General features: G+C 35.3%; 1 protein-coding gene across 1 annotated transcript; it reads left to right on the forward strand.

Moving 5' to 3' along the window:
* Positions 1 to 47: 47 nt before the first annotated feature.
* LOC106161387 (forkhead box protein O3) lies at positions 48 to 22,655 on the forward strand. Its single transcript, XM_087016425.1, has 2 exons — positions 48 to 690; positions 14,086 to 22,655. The coding sequence occupies exons 1-2, from the start codon at positions 295 to 297 to the stop codon at positions 15,556 to 15,558; spliced, it is 1,869 nt and encodes a 622-aa protein (XP_086872551.1). The 5' UTR covers positions 48 to 294; the 3' UTR covers positions 15,559 to 22,655.
* Positions 22,656 to 23,244: the final 589 nt, after the last annotated feature.

A 23,244-nucleotide genomic window follows, 5' to 3' on the forward strand; every position in this document is an offset into this window, starting at 1 on the left:
CGACAGGTGGCCTGCGAGCACATGTAAATCACCCGTGACAACATCTACGTCATCTCTTGCCCCCGATGAACTTAGTGTAAATTTCCAATTCGATGGCTGCAATAGTAGTGTATGACGGCCACCAATTCCGTCTGGTGTTTTAATACTGGATAATTCGTATCCCAAGTAAATCTGGAATACGGATCGGATGGATGTTTCTGAAAGAATGGAGAAAAATATATGAGAAGACAAAAGCAGCATAAGGAGAAAACATTAATCCAACTGGATAAAAGTATTCAAGGTCGATAGTCCAAGATGGAGGGTCCTGAAATTGACCCAAATTTCGAGCCTATATCGAGGGTGCGATCTAATACTTGGCCCTTGCGACCTCAGGAATTTACGACGAAATCTGAGCCTACTCCACCATCGGAAGAGGACAGAATCGATGAACAGCCCGGTGAAGAGGAAGCAGAGATAGAAACGATCGAAGAAGATAAAATCCCTAAAGACCCGCTTGGCCTTAGTGGAGGGAAGAAAACTGGTTCTAGGCGCAATGCGTGGGGGAACCTTTCATACGCTGACTTGATTACTAAAGCTATACAGAGTTCACCAGAACAGAGGCTTACGCTGTCTCAAATCTATGACTGGATGGTACAAAATGTTCCGTATTTCAAAGATAAGGGTGACAGTAACAGCTCAGCTGGATGGAAGGTAAGAGTGCAATATGGTGAAAATATGTCAACATTGGATGACCTAGTTTTTATATATGCTACCGTTTGCTTCATATTATAATTTTGTTATCTTAGAATATGCAACAGATTAACAGAACATTAGAATTCAGGGGTCTGTGCTGGTTTTTATCCTTGTTGTGGCTGAATGATGTGCAGAACAGCAGCATTTTTTAATCTATGGTGTGTTCATCTCATGCTCAACATGTCAAATCAAGTGAAAGAAGCCCTACCAATGTTGTTTTTTTTATTTTTTGCCATGCTCTAAAGTAATGTATGAGAGGTATAGATCACTGTAAAATGACATTCAGCCCTGGTGCAGTGGCTCTCATGTCTTTCTCACCTGCTCAGATTTTACACTACAGTGCTGAAAACCCAGCCAATTTTATCATCTACGGGCAGTTAAAGGCATAGCATTAATTCAAATGTTAGCATCCTTATGTACAGTTTTTGATATGTACTGGCTTTACTAAAAATCTTGACCAGCTGGCATGTTCATCTTGATGCAGGAGCTTTCAAATTTTTAGGGCCGTTCACTGTAGAATGTTAACCTTGTTCGAGTTAACTCCGATTTAATCGCGGTCAACAAAACCAAGATCATTTGTGATCACACTGATACCGACAGCGATCAATAGCGATAGAATTTCAGCAATTGTACCTCCTGTTGAGCATGCGCTCTATTGTTCCTACTAAATTAAAATCCGACCCTTTATATTTAAATTATTCTTTTTCAGATATGTGAGTTAACTGCATACTGGTGACAAAAGAATTTATAAAATACTTTTTCTACATGTAGGCACGGTGATACAGATAACTTACGTCTGTTTTGCAGAAGACCGTTTTATTTTTGGCATTTCCTTCTGATTTACCTCACTCTCTGACCATATGGCGAGGAGGGCCTTGATGGCATCCTTAGACCATGATACTCCTTTGCTGCTACTCATGATCATAGTACTTGAATGAGTAGAGTGAGATTCACGATGGTGCCCACCAATTGTAAGGCTTCAGTGAAAGGGTCTATTCCCACAACTTTAGATCGATCTATCACCGCGGGGAGTCTCTCCAGACTACCGTCAGATAATCCCCCTTAAGTGTCCGTCCCCGCCCACTACAAGCCGTAAGGGGCAATTAACTTTCGTGTCCGCCCGGCTGACAGCTATTCAGCGCGAACCCCCAGGGAGTTAGGTCGATCCAAAGTAGGTCGATCCAATCTATGGAAATGGGGTGAAAGTGAAATTTACAAAAAAAAAAAAAAAAAAAAAAATCACCTTGTCTCAGTTTTTGTTTCCAATGTAGTCGTCACCAGCTTTTCTGTATTGTACTAATTGCCAGGAAGAGGAGGCATTCTAATCTGTTAATCTGATTGCATTCGGCATGGTTCCTTGCAGAGGTTGATGGATCAATGTAGGAAGATAGTTTCTTTGGGATTGCAGGGCTCTCATTAAATGCAAAATAACTCTCGTTTTGGCCAAAAATTGGATTCTCCTGGAGTAAACGGCAATTTGCCCGTACTTACCAATGGTCAATGACCCCATTCCTGCATTCAAAGTTAGTCCAGGTTTTTTTCCTAAACGTTTGGTTTTTTGTTAAAATCTCTTAAGAGATTTTAACTGATGAAGCCCTCTCTGACATTGCATAGTCATGCGATATCGAGCGATCTTTTCTGGTGACCTTCTTAAAACCGTGGGGAAAAGCAGACAACAACAACACTATATAACAATAATATAAGATTCATAATATATATTCGTCTTATTGCTCAAAATGCATTTATATCTACCATGTGTGCAATTCTGGGCTTTTCATTATCCGACACGCAACTTACGTTTGTGGTTTGCATCATGCATTTGGCGCCATATGTTATTTTGGTCTCGAATGAATGCACGAATCCGCGTGACACCCCAACATTATTTGCAATGGATGCCTTTTGACAAGCACAGATTTTAGTTTTACTACAATAACAGCCGTTTTAGTGGTAAAATGCAGTAGAATATATTTCCATGCGTTGTTTACAATGTATTTCTTGCAGAATTTTGAATCTCAAAGGAAGAGTTATTATTGCTTAAACTTTTTTTTACTCAATTGCTAATGAATGCAACCAGGCCGGATGATTTGGCTTGGTTGCTGTACCAGATAAAAAAAAGGTAATATGTAATATTGTGCACATCAAAATTTACAAAAAAAAAAACTTTGTTCACTGCTATCACAAACATTATGGAAAGAAAATTGCTAATTATTTTGTAACTTAAAAGAATGTTTGTTAAGATTGACATACAGCTGGAATTTGAACACCACTTTGATTGGATTATCATTTCATATCTTGAATTTATGCAATGATTATTATTATTTTTATTTTTTATTTTATTTATTTATTTATTTATTTTTATTTTATTTTATTTTTTATTTTTTTTTTGTGAAATTTACAATTTGCTCAATCTGGCATTATCAAAGTTTAAACTTGAACACTCATGGGCTTGAAGCCTACAGATTTTACTTACATTTGTATTACCTGTTGTACATAATTAAAATTTGGTGTTGACTTTGCTGTTTAGCATAATAAATTAATGCATCAGATTCTGCGCATCATTATTGTCTGTACATTTGAGAGCTTTGCAGCCTTGTTTTTTTTATCCATTTTATGTTTTACATTTCATTATTGTTGAATATCCATGGATAAAAGGCAGATTCCTTTTTGCTTAAATTATGTTTTTTATGAACAATAATCAAGACCCGGCCGGGCAGTGGCACAGATACCCAGGGGGTAGGGTCCATGGGGTGAGCTGTTCTTGACAATTTGGCTCAGTGTTATTTTTGCATATATCTTTCTAAATAATTTGTAAGCAGTTAAATTAATGTCTCCAGCACCACCTATGTTTTGTCTGGACAGACTTCCTGAAAGCCATCAGTTTTTTTGGAGGTTTCGAATAGTTTTAGTTTGTTTTATTCCTAGTATATAGAATATTAAATTGGGTAAAGCAGCACAGTTTCTTAGTATTATGAAGATTATAATTAAAAAATAAAATATTAACCATACAAACAGGGCTCAACATAAGCATTTTTAGAAAAATTAGCAAAAATTTTCACTTGCCCCAACAGATTCTTACTTGCCCTTCTTTTTAACGGGAATTTCAGGCTTTTGATCAAGGTTAAATGAAATGAATTCAGTTAGATAACCATTTTTATGTTGTTATTTGTCACAGTTGCATTCAGTGGCTTCAATTCATATAATTAAAAGTCAAACTGTGGATAATGAATACTTTATTACAATGTACAACGGCATGATCCTACATCATTGTGAAATATTAATTTTTTTTGCAGCTGAAACTAAATAAATTAAAAATATATCAATAAAATATAGAATTATATGAACCACATTAAAGTGTGATGTTTGTTAATCAGGGCCAGCATTCAACATAAGGAATCTGGATGAAGAATTTCTCTATGAAAATTACCATTGTCATTAGTAATTGCACAAAAATCACAGAATTTGAAGTACCATCTGCATGCCATATCAGTTAAATAGCTAATCAGGCGTCACAAATCTGAACCATTCTTCACTTGTAGCTTAAGCATGTTAGGAAAGCTGGTGAATGGCATTTCATATTGGATAACAAAATACACTGTACTGAAGAGCTTCAGGATGAGTTCCTTGTTCTTTTCTCCCAGCTTCTGAACAATTATGTCAATGGGGCCTTGGCCACCAACCACACGCACAGCAGCACGTTTTTCGGTAGTTGTGTGCCTGGCTAGTTTATAACAAGAGTCATGATTAATAGTCCCTAGTAGAGGAGAGGGGTTCTAGTTAACTTAATATAGATCTACCTATAAATTGTTAAATGAATGAATGAATGTTTTTCATTATTTTTAATATCAGAGCAAATATCATGAATAAAATACCTGAATTCCAGTCTTCCTGAAACTTTTACAACCCGTAATAAAAACGGATGGGCCAGCAATATCCTTATGGTCAGAACAATATTGACAGGTAATTCCAAGTTTGTCATCGTATTTGAGCCCTTTGAATTTGGTAAGCCACAAACTTAGGAAATAGCGCTTCCTTTTATTTTGCTCATACTGTTGCTTGGTTTTCTGTGAAGTTGTTGATCTTTCTTAGTCACAGAGTCTTCTTTGTTTGGTGAATCTTTGATGTTATTTCTGTCAGGACCGCTAAAATAAGAAAATAGTGCTCCTTGCTTTTTGGACTCCATTGCCACATCTGCTCAGTAGCCATGCGCCATGCATGCTGTAGTTATGTATTATCACTTTACACCGATACTACCGGAAGTGAATTCCTAGTGCGTCTTACATAGACGGGATATCAAAGAAGAAGAAGCACCCATAGCAAGCTTTGCCAAACTGACGAAAATGTGTTTTACTCAGTTTAATGTCAAAATCGAAAAATAAACAAATGTTTTGTTCTAAAATCGACGAAATATGGCGGGTACTTGGGCCAATTTACACTTGCCTGAACGGGCAACTGGCCTCTGATTTGACTTGCCAGACGGACGTTTTCGGGCAAGTCGGGCAATTGGGCAGTGTTTTATATTGAGCCCTGACAAACTCCTGAACCAGTTGATAACAGACACGTTAATCAGTGCCGTAAATTCCGTAATAGAAAACAAAATTTCCTGAAGACTGCTTAGGGAAAAATTGGATCAGAAGCAGGCAAAATGTTTGAGAAACTTAAGGCAGCTGAAAAAAGCAGATTAGTGCATTTTTTTTAGAAATGCCCATGCAGTAGCAAAAAATTATCACCCACTATCATATTATACAAATAATTCACTTGAGATGGAAATAGATAAGCTGTGTAATGATAATATATATTTGACTTGAAAATTGATGAAGAATGCTCAGATTTCTAGGATGAACTTGTGAATTTTGATAAATTGGTCTGGTTTACAAGAGAATAAATATCACTGAATTTAAAGGGATTATAACTCTTCGTTTTGGCAAAAAAATGAATTTTCCTGAAGTAAACGACAATTTTCCCATACTTACCAATGGTTAATGAATCCATTTTTACATTCAAAGATAGTCCCTGTTTTTTTTCTAAAAAGTTTGGTATTTTGTTTAAATCTCTTAAGAGATGATAAAAGAGTATAGCCATCAATGGAGGTCACGTGGTCTGAAGACAAGCTCAGATATCAAAATAATAGCTATAACTGCCATTTTTGTGGTAAAACAATATATTATATTTCTAGGAGTTGTTCACAATGTTTTTATTGTAAAATATAGATCTCATACCAAGAGTTCTTATCCCTTTTATTTGAAATGTGCCAATCTCTATAAAAAGTATAAAAAAGATTGATTTTATTATGTTAATATATGAATAATAGAATTATAATTATCTATATTAGAAATATATGATATCAAAAAATAAATTATTAGTAATTATCTTAATATAACAAATTCATATTTATCCCCCCTTATGACATTTTTAAGGGACTTGCTTGGGTTGTACTCAGTAAATCAGTGGTTACATTACAGACACATTTTGGACTCCCTTTAGTGTGCAACAAAAGGCTCACCAAAAAGTATACTCTGAAGTTTCAAATAATTGTAATGTTTGAATTATTATATTGTTTGGAAAAATGTTCAAAAATTAATAATTGTACTGTGTGGAATCATCGTACTGTATGGAAAAAGGAGGAAGTTCCATTTTGTGTACAGACAGATGTGTCTGTACATATAGCCGTAACCTGCATCTTTTGTCACTGTTGCTATTGTCACTGTTGCTGTTGTTGTGCACTTTCAGGATTATAATAACAAGTGGAATACCATTTTAACTTTTGTCTTCAAACTTACAGAACTGAGAAATTTTCATAAAATACAGGTTATTTTCATCAGCATGATCGGACCATCTTCCAAAAGAAAAGCTATTTTATCACTCTTTTTCAGCATATATCCACCATTGTAATAACATGTGAGCCATGTCATATTTTGCTTTGAAACTTGCACAATTGATTCATAGGACTAATATACAGATAGAATTTGAAAATTATTTTGATCAGTTTAGTTTCAAAGAAGTTCTGCCTTTTTATGCCAATCTATAGCTGTCATCAGTGCCAATTTATTTAGGCCCCATTCAGAATAGATGCTCTGAGAACTAACTGATCCACCAACTAAATATGGCAGACCCCACTTCAAAAGCAGTGCTGTTAATTCTCCACACATGCCATTAAATGGATTAAGGCCGGTGATAGGGTTAACTATGCTTAAAATCATGTTTTTGAGTTTTTTGTGTGTTTATATTAATCAAAAAAGTACCTAACGTTGGATGTAATAATTTTTATGAATTTGCATTGCAAAATGTGTCTTTTGATGAGTTTTTCAACCAGGACATACACCAGTCAGGCTGACAACTAAGCCACGCCTCTGTTACTAAGGGCCGTTGCCATGAGGGGGTCGGAGCACAGTTAATGAGTTATAAGCCGATTACGTGTGCGGTAATAGGTCATAAGTCTTACATTAGCTTAGCAGCGAAGAAGTCTAGCTAGTACACTATGGGGAAGAGAAAAGTTCGTGTTAAAAGTCCATCTCCAGAGGAAAGAAAGAAAATTCTGAAAGAGAGTAGGGCCTATGCGTGGCGGTTGGGGAAAACCGGCCCTATTTGTTCAGTCGGATGACTGATTTCTGTATACCTAATAAATGGGTGAAAGAGTTAATCGAATCGTTTAAATTAATTGACAAATGAAAGAAAAATCGATAAATAAATAAATAAAAATGCTAAAAAGCCTAGCTCTTAATTTTTGCGATATATATCGGCGAGCGTATCTGCGACACGTTACGAAACCGGAATGATTGTTGGTCGCCATTTGCAAAAGGTAAATCTAATGTTGACAAAATAAAATTTTATTCTCCAAGATATGATATCATGTAGCTTGAGAGACACGCGAAAAATTGTGATGTGAATGGCCAAACGAGAGAAATCCAAGCAAGGGTTGACATCATGATTAAAACAATAAAAATAAAAACGCATGTTAGCGGCTTTGCATTTTGCGATGTTTGGAGAAAAACAATTTCAAAATCACTGATCAAGCGTGAAGAAAGAGTTCAAAATGTATCCAAAAATGAAAATCACAAAAAGACACCAAGAATAGTCAGGAGTAGCAGGTAAAACGCAAATAGGGTTCAAGTGTCATGTGTGTAAAAATAAAATATTTATTCAAAAGCCTTCTCTCAGCCACTTTTACCGCTGAATCTTGTGCAGCTGAGCGTCTCCCCTTTATCTTAGCTGGCATTTTGAGAGATACCGCTCTGAAGTAATCACTGGATTTTTCCGTTGATCTGACGATTTGCCGTTGATTTGCCGTGCAAAATAATCCTGCAGCGTTACCCGTCAAAAAAATCGTATTTTAAAACACAAGTGACGGCCACATGCTCTTGACAGACAGTTTTATCTGATCACTTTGCCGTTAACATAAAAGTAATCTCTCAGGTAAAATTACTCGATTGCCGAGGAAGAGCCATTGAAACGTTCAAATGCAACTTCACACCTCTTAATTGCGGTTAAACGTAATCGCCTTTGTTAGCGCTTCCTTCTACATATCCTTGACACCCTACTGGGCATCACTAGGCTAGGCCCTCTCCAGAGCTGTCAATCAAAATGGCGGCACGCTTACAGGCCTAACGAGTGGTCGGAAAATGTAACAAAAGCACGATTTTCTTCCCTTTCAAAGCACCCAAACAAAATATTTTTAGATGACAATGAGCAATGGTTCCATCTGATCGTATAACCGATAACAGGTAAATTTGCCAGCTAAGTATTTGACTAATAAGCCCTGTTAACCAACCTGTGAACGTTTTTGGCTGTTTTAACAGCTTTCTATATTGATGAGATAAGTGAATCGCTGCCAAGTATATCTCACTATCTGAGCAACCGATTGTTACAAAAGTTGCACTTATTGTTGTTAGGAATGTGGACTACAGCATGATATCAGGGGTTTAAGAGGAAATTGTTTGTTTGAAAGTTATCGCCTTTTGAAGTGAATAACCCATTGAAATATGAGCTGATTTAACGTAAAAGATGATAAAATCAAAAGTAAATAGTTAAAGACAATTCCCTGGTACCCCGCTGTAGTGCTTTCACCCAGCTTTATGAGGCCTTTTGAATCACTTGAATAGCTGTCTTGGTTATAGAGAAAATCCCAATACCGAAAACGGCATTTTTCCCCTCAAATTGGCGCCAGAGCGTCATCCGTTGGACACTGTACTTAATCCCCGTCTTTAATTGGCCTATTGGGAAGTTTGTTTTAATTTTCTATAAAAACTTATAAGCCCAGGGCTTTGTTTCTATGACTTTGGTCCTTTTACTATTAGTGGCCTTAAATCTCGGCTCTGAGGTTTAATTGCTAGGCTCCTGCAGTGACAGCGCCTGTTGAGGTGTGGGGACACCGTCATAGAATCAGCAGCATCGCTTTTAAAATGGGGTCGGCCATATTTAGTCCGTGGATCAATTAGAACTCGGACCATCTATTCTGAATGGACCCTTATATCCATTTTACTTGTTGTGCATAATTAAAATTTGGTGTGGACTTTGCTGTTAAGCATCATGTATTACTGCATCAGAATTGACAGTAGCTTATTTTGTGCATCATTATTTTCTACTTTTTATCTGTTTACAGTCCCAGTATTGAACTAATTGGATATGTCAAAGTGTTCTTATGAGATTTTCTGCATCATAACAATATAATTAGTTGATTATATAAGAATCTGTTATTGTGTTTTGTATAAAAAAAAAGTGTCAGATATGGAAATAAACTCGTATCATTGCAGTTTGTCAGATTCCATACTTCACTATGTTCAGAATCTCAGAATGGAGCATATTGGACATTTAAAGATGTTTTGATATTTTCCAATCTCAACAATTTTGTTAGTAGATCATGTAAAAATAGTAAATTGGTTATTTTGCATTATGTTAAAAAAGTGTTGAAAATGGAAATGAACTCATTTTAGTATGTATAGTTCTTTCTTGTTCACATTTTGTCATTTTCAAGGTGTGACTTTGAACTTCCATTGGCTTGAAAAGATTTGCTCATCACATTTTCTGATTGTCCACAATATTAACATTTTATTATTTAATATTGATGGTTATTATGCTGTGAAGCATCAAAATTGTAGAAAACCCATATTTGGGCACTGCTGCCATAGTGACCACTAAGGGAATAGTTTGTTACTTATGATTCTCAAACCTACTGAAAACGTGGAAAACCAGTCTGCTTGCAATTTTTTTCTGTCAGGTTTTTTTATTTGTTAATAAAATATTTAGCGCTTATTTACCAATTCATATGATTCAAGGTGTTCTAAGGGCATACTAGGTTGTTACACATTTATTAATAACTATCCATGGGCAAGGCTTTCAATGCTGCTCCCAACAATTTCTAGGTTGTGCCTACATTTTTGATGATGTGCCCACGTTTTCGGCTTGGGAGTACCCATGTTACTAAATCTCAAGACTCGGATCTTTTCGATGGGGAAATGGTGAATTTTACAGATCTATACTTTATTAAGTCAAAAATTCTTAAAATTGGAACATTGTTATGTAAATTTTAGCAACAAAATTGAAAAGGAGATTACAACATAGTTCTATTCTATGTAGTTAAAGCACCAAAAATGCTTTGTAGAAATGTATTTTTAATTCCAAAATTATTTATCTGAAATGTTGATAATTTTTCATCAAAAAAGGTTACCACAGTCTGGAACCGAACAATTTGTCCATGTGTGCCTGACTTGCTGCATAATACAGGTTCTTATCTGGTTTTGAGCAGCTACCAGTGCTGTTACATTCCATGCTACAGTGATTCAGAAATGGAATGCAGGCAAAATATATGATCATAACCCAGGGGTTCAACTTCCAAGCTATGATGTTTATAATATTGCACCAGGCTGTCACTATTTTGGTATACATAATACTATTTCTGCAAGAGGAATACATAGTTCACAGTGCCATGGGTATAAATTTGATGTAACATGCACAGCATTAGTCCATACATCTAAGAAAATAAAAGTGCATTTCCTTCAATATTGCACACATGCTGACAAGTATCATTCCTGATATTCTAGTTCATGACTGCTTTAATCTAATTTCCATGCAGCAGGTCACCATTTATCATCCAAATGGCTGCACAATCTGTGATGGGGAATTGCATGATGAATAAAATGTGAAATATGGATTCACATTCCGATTAGAGAAAATTCTGTTATTTTTGAAACTTTGAATTTTTAAATGTACATATTTACTTTATTTATGACATTGAAATAATGAGCTGAGATGATAGAGATCTTTTTATTCATTCTTTATTTGCACTTTGAGTAATGATGAATGATATGCAGGTAATGTAGATATTTTGCAATTTGTGAAGTGGGAATGTAAGAAGCACTGTGTACCTGTTAGTGCCATGAATCTACGTGTGATACATTGGTGAGGTGCAGAACTATAGATCACTCTGTATGTGGTGCTAAATGTAATAGATAGAAAAGCTTTATATAAGAATTTGAGCCCCAGATGACCTGAATGTACTTCCCAGGGTACTGCTCAGCCATTTTTAGTCTATGTGGGTACCAGGTGTCATATGCTTTTAACCTGACCTACATAAGGAATCAAATCACATTTGGTCCCCATTGAATGGTCCACCATTTTAGTCGTGTCCGATAGTCATCCAGGATTTAAGTATAGCATTAGTAAAATCATCAGTTAGCTCATGAGTGATTTCTTATGTTGAAGGTGTACCATCATAGAAACTGGTAAGATGTGAATAGAATTAGTTGATCACTATGGATTTTACCATATAGTGTAAATAATAATAGATAAGTTTTGTGTGGGAAGATGCTTAGTAAAAGTATATTTAGATCGCCCCTTCAGGTCTATAGTGCTCCAGGTAGCACAGTGCAGGTATACAAATGTCTATGCACATGCAGAGAGCATCCCTCTTTTTATATACAGACACTGGAAGGTCCTCTCCATGTAGACACTATTGTCACTGTCACTGTCTGACACTTGACGTTTGCCCCATAACTTCTAAATTATATTTTTGTTTTACTTTAAATTTACTGAGTGGCTTTGTTTGGCAAAGAGGCAGGTTGCTTTAAAAAAGGGCATGAAAGGGTTCCATTTACGGTAATTTGTTGTTTTTTTTTTCACAATTTTTGTTACGTTCACTCCATAACTTCCAAACTGTATTTTTGTTGTACTTTAAATTTACTGAGTGGCTTTATTTGGCAAAGAAGCAGGTTGCTTTTGAAAACTGGCACAATCGGATCACATTTATGGTTATTATTCTGGTTTTTTTGCACAATTTTGTGATGTTTGCCACATAACTGCTGTTCAAAGTGTATTTGTTTTACTTTAAATTTACTGAGTGGCTTTGTTTGGTGAAGAAGCAGGTTACTTTAGAATATTGGCTTGATTAGGTTACATTTATGCTAATTATTTTTTATTTATATATTTATTTATTTTTGAATTTTTGCTGCCTTGTTTCTTGTATGGTGCCTGTATATTTGCCAGCTTTGCTTAAATCTTATTTTGCTGTGTACAGTCTTTTCTGAGATTCAAAGAAATGAAATGTCATAATTTCCATATATTTATTTCCCCCACCTACCGTAAGTTTCATGACGCTCTTCGTAATACATAAGGCAGATGAGGAGTGACCCTTTTTTTCCTGAGACAGGTGCTATAAACAGTGCCCATTCACTTATATTTGAAGCTGGTAGCATCAGTGGACTCAAACCAGTTATATGATATGATATGATTAAGCTGAATGACCAGCGTAGCATCTATGTCTACCCTTTTTTTAATTTCAATACATCATCTGAAATCAACTGATTTTAAATTTTTTTACCAGTCTAAGATCAGAAATGTTTTTAGTCGCAGGGCTTGCTCGGCGTAGATCCATTTCCAAAGAAAATTCAATTGCCCTTATCATAGAATACCAACTGGTGCTCAAACTGAATTCAGTGTCACCTTAAATTACTAATTAATTATATCATATTAAACATATTGATAAAAGGCAATCTAAGGAACCTACCTGTGCCAATAGACACATCTTGTTGTGACTATTCCAATCTTATTTGTATACACTAGCTGTGCACAAGTCTGGGTGCATATTAAGACGCCCATTGATACAACCTGAACGTAAATTAAGCATTTAATTGCCATACTGTCCACAAAACAAATGCATTTAAAATTTGATGTTAGAATCAAGAAATTACAAAAAAAAAAAAAAAAAAAATGGTCTGGTCTGATCTGATCTGCTCCTTCCTACCTTGTGCAAACCACATGTTTATGAAGACGGTCCAATTGTGGGGGGAGGGGGGTCACAGGAATGGAGGTCTTCACAGATTACGCTTAGTAATATCAACCTTTCATGTATCTCTGTCTTCTCTGCCATACAAGTAACTGTATTTATGTATAATGAAGACATCAGTTGTCCTTATTGTTGACAAATCAGTTTTCCATGTAGATGAACTGCTCACAGATGTTCATCAGATTTTGACAGCGCATGGTATTTGGTGCCAAAAAGTCTAGGCTGGTCGATCCTGCATATATTTCTGTGGAATGATTGTAGTAAATGTAAAATCTTGCAGTATTTGACCTCAGTAACTTGTCCCTATTTGCATACATATTTTAAACAAATTTGAAAATAAATTACTTATTTATTCAAAACTTTTTACTGCCATATGGTCTACGAGAAGGTGTTTTAGGACATATCCGACCCAATGTTGATATTTGGTGTCTAAACAGAAATTTGAAGGTTCTCCTTGTTTATAGTCATTGACAAGAGCCATTGAAAGCTCAACAACTGATAAAGGGCGGTAGCATGCAGCATCTATTCACTGGCTTGAAAATTTACATCTAGTCTTGCTAACAACATGGTCAAACAATCAGAACAAGAAAAAATTCTGTTGCATGATTTTAACATTTGTTCTAATTTTTTGAACCCAGAAAAAAATTTAAGATAATTTATTATTTTATTTATTTTTATTATTATTATTTTTATTATTATTATTATTATTATTATTATTATTTTTTTTTTTTTTGGTCGGATTGTTTGCATGGATCAAACTAGCGTAAATTCTTATAACAGACCATTTTTCTTGGATGTTATGCCTTTTTCTTTTCATTTTTACACTTGAGGCCTAAAGTCCTGTGCTACTATTTTTTGGGATTGTCCACTTTACATTAGCACATGATAAAAATTGATGGTGATTATGCTGTTTAGCATTATGTAATATTATTTTGTGCACTGTCATTGTTTTTTGTACTTTATTTTTGTACATTTGACAGCTTTGCTGCCTTGTTCAAGTATAAAATGATAAAAATTCTGTATCAAAAGCACTGGAATAATAATATCAATTCCTTATTGTTTTCATTTTATCTTTTCAGAATTCTATTCGGCACAACTTGTCACTTCACAGTCGTTTTATGCGTATACAAAATGAAGGCACAGGCAAGAGTTCTTGGTGGGTTATCAACCCTGATGCCAAACCTGGGAAGTCCCCACGCAGGAGGGCAACTAGCATGGATACAAAAGCATATGAAAAGAAACGTGGTAGAGTGAAGAAAAAGGTGGAGCAACTCCGCCAAGCTTTAGAAGGGAGTCCAGCCTCCTCAGATGGCTGGGTGGATTCCCCTCTCCATCACCAGCTAAGTCCCGAGCATTTCCGCCCACGTGCAAGTTCTAATGCCAGCAGCTGTGGTCGCCTCTCACCCATATCAGCAGTGTATGAGCCAGACTTGCATGAAAACCAAGTTCCTCCCATGTCTCCTATACCTTGGAATGACATGGGCAGCTCCTCAAATCTAAGTGCTCCTTTTAACAATAGTGGACAGGACAGGTTTGCTGACTCACTTACTGACAGTATGGCAGACATGATGAAGTTAGAACCCGGCAATATGTCACCATGTATGTCTGCCTTCACTGGAGATCAGTTTGACGCAATGAATGGTGGTGGTGGATCACGAAACAGTCCCATGCCTCCCACTTTCACCACATTAACCAACGTCCCCAATGTAAGCAGTTTTAACAATGTAGGACAAACCCTGGGACAGTTTGGTCCACAACCAACATCGCAACAGAGTAATGGCTACAATAACTTGCAGTTTGGCTCCAACCTCCCAGCACCCCCACCTTATCCAGAGACACTGCGCAGCAGTCCCCAACATAATATTATATCCACTACCATCCAAAATGGTCAGATGAGTGAAACACGGGAGTTCTTGGATTTGGATGAATTGAATTCCTCCATGGGTTTGTATCAACCAGAGCCCATCATGGGAGACAACCCCATGTTGTCCACTACAGGTTTAGGCATGCAAAACCAGGGCCGAAATCTGGACTTCACCCTGAACAACCACAGTGCATTCCGTAATACTAACAGCCTTAATGTGGTACAGCAACAGCAGCAGCCATCACAGCAACCCCAGCGTTCACCTCAGCTCCAGCGGGCAGTACAGTCTCAACAGCAACAACATGCGCCAGTGAACAGAGTAGGTCTATCTGTTGGCACAGATAATTCCCTGCTGCGTCAGGCCTTACAACAGCCACAGACCAAACAGTTGCAAGTACCTCGGATCTCGGGCTCTCCTACCAGCTTGCAAATGAATACTTCTAATTTCATGGGGAACGTTGCTAATGTGAACACTGTGAACATGCAACAACAGCAACAGATGGGTGGGCAACTGCAAATGTTTCCTAATGATATAGACCTTACACTGGATAGCCTGCAAGCAGAAGGCATAGAATGTGATGTTGACCAAGTTATACGACAGGAACTTAGCATAGATGGAAACTTAGACTTTACTTTTGATCAACTTCAGCAGAATTTTCCAAACTCTAATACCAATTTGGTCCAGTGAGATGAATATCAGCAGTTTTATTGCATTTAGGAGTAGGCACGGCCTTCCTTCTGTTGATAACATAAACAAAAGGAGTATTTGACACACCAGCTTATACAGTGAAATGAACAGAAGTAATTACTGTGCCAGGTGTGATGTATATATGGTTCTGGTAGAAATCATATCAGGTTTATGAAGTGGAGGTCATGCCAGCTGCAGTGTGAAAAAAAAGGTGAAAAAAAAGATTGTACATGATCAGATAAAATGGTTTATGTCAGTCCATTGTTGTGTGTGGAGAGAACACTGTTACCATATATCATTGTTATAGATAGAACAAAATTAATGATAGGAAAACTGAAGGAAATGCAAAGACTGAAGGCTTGGCTTAGGTTGGGATGGAATCTTCAAATTAATTAAAATCAAATAATACAATTGTTATGAAATTTACAAATTTGAAGAAAATTCAGCAACATGAGACTAGCCAGTAAGAGAGGTGATATATAATGAATTGCATGTTAGGGACCTTGTTGCTGATTGAGTTGTTCTGCTTGTCTTGGACTCCATTCCCATATACACACTTGGTCTACATATATCGATCCAACTATGCAAGGACACTCGCTGAGTGCCATCAGCGTAGCTAAATGACACTAGTTACCAGTTTACTCCTATAAACAACAGCTTTTCTGTCTTTAGCACCATGGCAGGAGGAGGTGTGTCATTAAGGTAAGCTGGTTGACCTCAGGTTATGTACCCTCAAGAGCTGGATAGATTATGTATCCTGATGGTGTCAATGTAAATGGGGTCTAAAAGTGAAGTAAATATTTTTCATTTATATTTTATGCCATAAGAACTATGAACTAAGTGCTTGAAGAACAGAAGGTTTGATTTGTGAAACAACAATGTTTTGAGAGAGGATAAGATGAGAACTGACTTGTTTTTTAGAAATTATATGACAGTAAGGATAATAAGTTACTGCATACTGAGAGAAGCTTTAATTCACTTTGGATAGTTGACAACTGATATTGTGAACATGCTAGCTAGCATGTGTACTAAACATGCTTGGAACCATATGGCAAATATATCTAGTACTGTGGACTGAACAGCAGCATGTAGTAGATTGGGCAATTAAGTGGAGAGATTCTTATTTATTGAATGCTAAGCTGTCACATTTTTATGAACTGGGAAAAAGTCATATCCATTGATTTCTCCAAGCAATCAGTTTAGGTGTTGTATACAGCATCCGTAAGTTCAGATGATTGTGATACATCAGCTGATAAGAAATAATGGCAATAACTGTCAGCAAATATAACCTTACACACATTTGCCTCACCAAAACTCCCTTTTACAGCTAGTACTAGTTGCAGTTTTATTCTATATATACTTTCCCCATTATTTTGTGTTGTTATATTTCACTAGAATACAACACTGAATATGTGTTGCTGTAGGAAAGACCCATTGCATGAGGACTTACAGAGACCTTACATGTGTGAGACACAGGTGTTAGGGAACGCAACCTGAAGAACAGTGAAAGGTGTGAACATTTAATTTTTTTCGTCTGCTAACATGGTTTAATTTCATCACACAGGTTCCTTCCTTTCTCTCCCATTGATTGTGATATATCTTTTCTATAAAGTTTATAAAATTTCTCAAAATTATTTTAAGTGCTTTGGCTGTAGTAAAAGGGGTAAAAGTTAAAGCAAAGTAGGAGTAAAATGTTCAGCATATTTCCAGGATGTGTACCAGGCCTGCCAATTATGGGAAGAAGTAAGACCGTAAGACTTGCATCATTTTTACACAACTGCAAATGTGGAAAGGTGTTCACTGGATGGTAAAATATGTCTATGATTTATAACTAGTGTAACTTCTTAAAATTGTGATTTGATTATTATGAGCATTTTGCAGCAGTGTAAAATACTGTGACAGTTTGACAAGTGAAAAAAAAAAGAAAACCAATAGTTGGGCAAATGAAACGTCTTACTCTGTAAGATTGACAATGTATCATTGAAATTACTGTTCTTACAAAGTCGTGTCTGCTTACTGCTGAGAGACTTGGTTTGTGTTTGTATATGTGTTTAAAATAACAGCAGAGTAGAACGCGGCTTTGGTTGTGGTGAAAAGGTTGACCAAGAGCTATATTACCCAAACTGTACCCAAAATAATTCTGGGAAGAAAGTGGGTCATTGATATGGGGAGTTCCTAATTGGTGTGATAATAGGCTATTTTTCTGCACTCGTTCCTCCTACCTCCTATATCATGAGTCATTTCAAGCCTTTTTAAAAGGAATATGGTATGTAACTAGTGAAGGGGCAGAGGTGAAAGGGATGGAATATATTTTTAAGTCATTTAACTTGGTTATAAGTATTATAAAGCCCTTCCTTCTAACCAAACTTGGTTAGTTTTATGCGCTGTATAATATTCTTTTCAGCTCCTTTAGAAACATATACAGTCACTGCATATTTATATATGTATGTGTACTGATTACCTGTGTCTGTCCATGCCATTGCTGGTGATGTTTGATACTTAAGTTGACACCATAGCTGCAAAACTGTTTTTTGGTTTTACTTTTCTTTTGAAAATTATCATGATGACTTATTTTTCACAGGAAATGAATCATTATTTACATGACTCCTTAACTGTCAAGCAAAATTATTGTTCAACTTAAAATTTACTAGTTCTTGTTTGGTGAAAATGCAGGTGAGTTTTAAAATCAGCATATTTAATTACTTGTACCTTCAGTGAAATGTGAAACCAATGCAAGTCTAGTTCACTTGCTGCTGTTGCTGCTCAAAGACAATAGAGACCTTCAAGCTCAATCTAATGGTATAAGGTCACATATCATCACTACTTGAACTTTCTAGATTTTGAGGCCCTTCAGTGCATTTTCACAGGTCTGGCACTCGTCAAAATTTACCATTGTCAAGTTGTTTTTTTTTAATTAGATATGAAATATCTAATAACTGAGGAAAATATAAGAAACAACAACAGGAAGTTGGTCCAAAGTCATGTGGAGAGTTAACATCTAGCCTTAGTGTTTGACCTTTGACCTATTTTGAATGACAAATGGGGGGGGGATACAAAATTTCTGTTGGTTTTCAGAAGCTGTGTTAGTGTGCAGCGTTACAGGGATGGCAGCTGCTAAGTTCCAAGTCTAGAAATTCTGATATTTGCACTGAGGGTCATAGGGATTGCTTTAATTAAAAAAGGTCTAATTGCACATTTGCAGTGTATTCTATACTCAACTAATATTTTGCTAACCAATGAGGGAAAAAAAAGGATACTTACCACAGGAGTTCAGTAGTAGAGGATTCATATATGACTTTGGACTTCATCTTTGGTCAGTTTTTCAAGGTTAAATAGGTCCAGAGTCTTGCGTCACCTCTGTTTCCCCAAATTTGAAGAAACAATACATTTTTAGTATTGGGTCTTTGAAATGCTCATAGTTTGGGAGCAGTCAGTGCATTTCACTGGTGCTACAACATTTAAATGCTGGGCTAAAAAACTCATTCTAACTTTCGGTACATATGGAAATCCATTATTGCATTTAGAAAAGCTCTTCATGCCCTGTTCTGTTGGTGGTGACCATTAGTTCAAAGATTGTGCTGATACAGTAATGTGTATAATGGTTGGTTAGAAAAACCATAAATTCTGATTAATGAAAAAGATTTGTCTGAAGAAAAGCTATACCTGCTTTTGGGATGAAAATTACAATTTCAATAAGGTTTATGCCATTTATCTTGCCTAGGTGTCATTGAATGTTTCTTTGAATTTCTTTGTTTTTTATTATTTTATATGCACCACCTTTCATATCTAGTGTGGAAATGAAAGACCTTCCTAGTATATAATGTCACCTAAGTTCAGGCATTGAGTTATAATGATATGCTACAGTTTCCCTTTAATGATATTAATTCTTAGCAGCAAGTTCTAACCATATTTCATTTTTTTTTTTAAAGATTATGATAATATGTACCTTTTCACACTAAGCAGCGCAGATTTCAGTGTTGCAACAATTTGAGTCCAACTGGAGCAATGCAAAAACTAAATATATATTTAATGTGGAAAGGGTGCATGATTAATTTTTCCTTAAGATATCTAACACAGATGTTCTTTGACTTGTTTATAGAAACCTTAATTTTTCTGGCAACCTATTTACTGGTTTTTCTGTTGAATTGTAAATTTTTATAGTAAAAGGTCTTGGGTTGTATTTTGTCAGGCGAGATGCAGAGAAATATTGTACATTGATCATAGAATTTAGGATTATTATTTTTTTCTTACATTGGAAATACCCTGGATGAGACCTTCATTTTGATATATGGTTTGATTTATTGTTTATTGGGGAAACATGTCTTCTTGCAAAGTAGCAAATATATTTTCTTTCCAGGTAGTGTTTACTGTGGCAAGATAAATGCCTAAATATGTTGGCATCCCTTTTATGAGATTATGTGGTTCCTGATAGAAGTTATGTGCAACCCAGTTAGTTTTTTTTAGGAATGGAGAAAAGCTTAAATATTAATTTGAATAAGGTAGTGACTCAAAAGGAGATTATCGTTATCAAGCATGTATCACAGAAGGGATCTTTGTATGGCTTGATAGACATGGCTATATATTCAAGTTGATTATCTTCTTTCCTCTCAGTTTTGTGATAAATACCCTTCACATTGCTATGAAATTTAATGGCTTCTTTTCCTGTCTAGAATTACATAATTTACAACCAGGAAGGATTCTATGTATAAGATAATCGCAGACCAAATCAGCCTGAACTGCCTCGATGAGATCAATTTTTGTTAAAGGTGACAAGGTAGCTAGGAGTATTTTGAGGTGAGGTTGCCAGCTGTAGATTGGAGTAGGGACATTGACTTGTCAGCCAAAGTAATATAACAATGTTCTCTCCCTCATTCTGGGTTATATGCAGGTCATATTGTCAGTCAAATACTGGCATTTTGCCCTGTTTAATCTGTAAATAAAATTTGCTGACAGTACTAGAGCTTCTGATTAAGAGATAGATTTAAAAGATTATTAGATATTCTATTTTAATTTAGATTTGTAAAATGGAAGTTGTTTAGTAGTGACTTTGTTTCCATGATGGACAGATCATTGATTATTGTTAAGATGGAGCTTGGAAACCTTTTACAGAATATGTAAAGATGTATATTAAAAGTGCAGAGAAATGTAGATATTTTAGCTTAATACGGTTGATTGTAGTATATATTTTATCAATATGGTCTTGTGTATATTGTTATTTGTATGGTAACAAATGTGGCATATATAACTTAGACTACCCTTGTATTATACAGTCAAATTGTATACCATAAGTGCTGTGCACAGGCAGAGCAGCCAATACTATTGAGTGGCATCAATATGATTTGGATGGTAGACATTTTAGTTGCTTTTTTGATGCCAGTGGTTATGAAGTGCATTTATTTGCCAAGCTAAGATTTGTATACAAATATATATGATGTTCATTGTTGATTTTACATGACAGGTGTTTTGCGGCAACTTTTTTTCATATTGTAGATTTGCACTGCTGGCTTTTTGCCTAGGGTTTTAGTAAATCATATTTTAACTTTGGGTGTTTCTTTTATCTTTCTACAAATACTTTTTATGGACAGACCAAGTGTGTCTGGACATTAGCCATCAACTGCATCTCTCATCATTGTTGCCATGCACTTTCCTGGTCCTTCACTTTTTCTTTATTTAAACAGTAGTAGGAAAACCATGTTGTACCAAAATTGACATGAACATGAACCATTATCGTTAACCAATTGAAAAATGATATTTCTTGTATTTTTTAACTTACAGTATTGATTCACAGGACTGGAGTTCAAGTTATGTTTGATTATAAGCTTTTTGGGGTTCTTTTTCTTAAAGTGATTATTTTTGTGGAATCTTTATTTTTTTTTCACACATTGGCATCTTCAAGATGTGATTTTGAGTCCATGTGGGTCTCAAGCCCTGTTAATTTTTGAAAGTCCATAGTAACAGCATGTATTTAAAAATTGTTAGTAATTTTATTGTTACTTGATATGGCATTGAAATTTACAAAAAAATGTGCACTTTCTTAATTTTTTATTATTTTCAGATTGTATTAGCTTATATTGTTTTTGCTTATATCAGATTTGACACTTACGTCTGTCCATTTGACAACTTTGCTGCCTTGTTGATATTTATAAATTACAATTATTCTGAAATTGTTTCTTCATTTATAATTTCTGCATACTGAATTTATATGGAGATGATGTTAACACAAACCCAAACTTATTTTAAAAGGAGTAGAACTGGCTTCTTTAAAAGACAAAGGTAATACAATTCTAAATATGTAGGCACAAATATGGAGTTATTTAAGTTAACAAATTAGTGGGTGATGTCTATTTTTATGCTGTTCACTACTTGTTCAGTAATTTCAAATGAGAGTCATCCTTCTGGTCAGGTATGTATTCTTTTAATTGCTTTTTAAAATGCTTAATAATGATAAGGCACTCTACCAGGAGAAGTGGCATTTTCTTGATACAGCCATATATATGTATAAATATAAAGAACTTGCATTACATTAGGTTGTTATTATATTCTTGTATTTTTATTTATTTTTTTGATGCTGTTGAGTACATGTTGAAAGGAAATTAAGACCAATACATATATTACATATGTAGCTTCATAGTATTTGTTACATAACAACAAATGTGTGATTCTGATAAGCCAACATGACTTATATTTGCATGGCTGGTCATGACAACTATCATGTCTATTTTAAGTATCAGAACTATATGGGAAAATTTCTTTTCTTACCTTGTCATATAAACATTTACTTTAGATGCACTTGTAATTATTATTATTATTTTTTTTTTAAATAATATGTGTAAAGAAAGACTGTAACATTTACCGTAAACCACATAATGGGCTTTATACACCTAATTTATCAGTTGTTATAGAATATGTGAATGGCACAATTTAGATTGAAGTTGAAAGGTGCCATGCATATTTTTCATCACCACATGGAATGTGTAAAATTGTCCAAATAATATGATGTGGTTAAAGGAACTTAAAAAGTTTCCCGAGTTATCTAAGGCCACAAATTCATGTAGTATCAGCACTAATAATAAAATTTTCAAATTCAAATAAAGATAGTAAGGGTTTATTTTTCTGTACAGAAACTGCGTCTGGGTGTGAAGTCATCACCTAAGTGTGTCTATTTGATTGACATCTCCTGGCATATTTAATTGTTAACATAAATTTAAATTGATAAACACTTGACTTATTACTTGCTAAAAAAATGCAACTATAATGGTCAACATGCTTGTTTATTTGTAGTTATGTGCAGCTTTTCGGTTGCTGACAAAAGCACAATTTTAGATATTTGGTATAAAAAAAAATTCTGTAGATATGAAATTGGTCAAGGATGAACCTTATTGATTTACATAAGAATAGTATTCATTGTTTATTTCAAGTTTTACTATTTTCTTTGGAAATTCCATTGACAATTTGGAAAAATCTGTACTTAGTGTCTGAACATAGCGTTATGCATAGCATAAGCATTATGTAGTATTGCATCAAAATTGAAAAAAAAATCCTTTTTTATGTACAGACACAGATGTGTCTGTACATATTGCCATCACCTGCGTCTGTCGTCGCCGATGGCGATGCCGTCGCCGTGCACTTTCCTTGTAAACACGATAAGTGGAAGGCAGTTTTACTTTTTGGCTTTATATTTACAGA

The sequence above is a fragment of the Lingula anatina genome, chromosome 1 (assembly GCF_051362555.1).
Source record: "Lingula anatina isolate TDL-2025a chromosome 1, LinAna3.0, whole genome shotgun sequence".
Lineage (NCBI taxonomy): Eukaryota > Metazoa > Brachiopoda > Lingulata > Lingulida > Lingulidae > Lingula > Lingula anatina.

Excerpts from the sequence above, each read along its gene's own strand:
- LOC106161387 (XM_087016425.1), top strand. The coding sequence starts at position 295 with ATGGAGGGTCCTGAAATTGACCCAAATTTCGAGCCTATATCGAGGGTG. Across the intron at positions 691-14,085 it reads ACAGCTCAGCTGGATGGAAG|AATTCTATTCGGCACAACTT; the intron begins GTAAGAGTGCAA and ends TTATCTTTTCAG.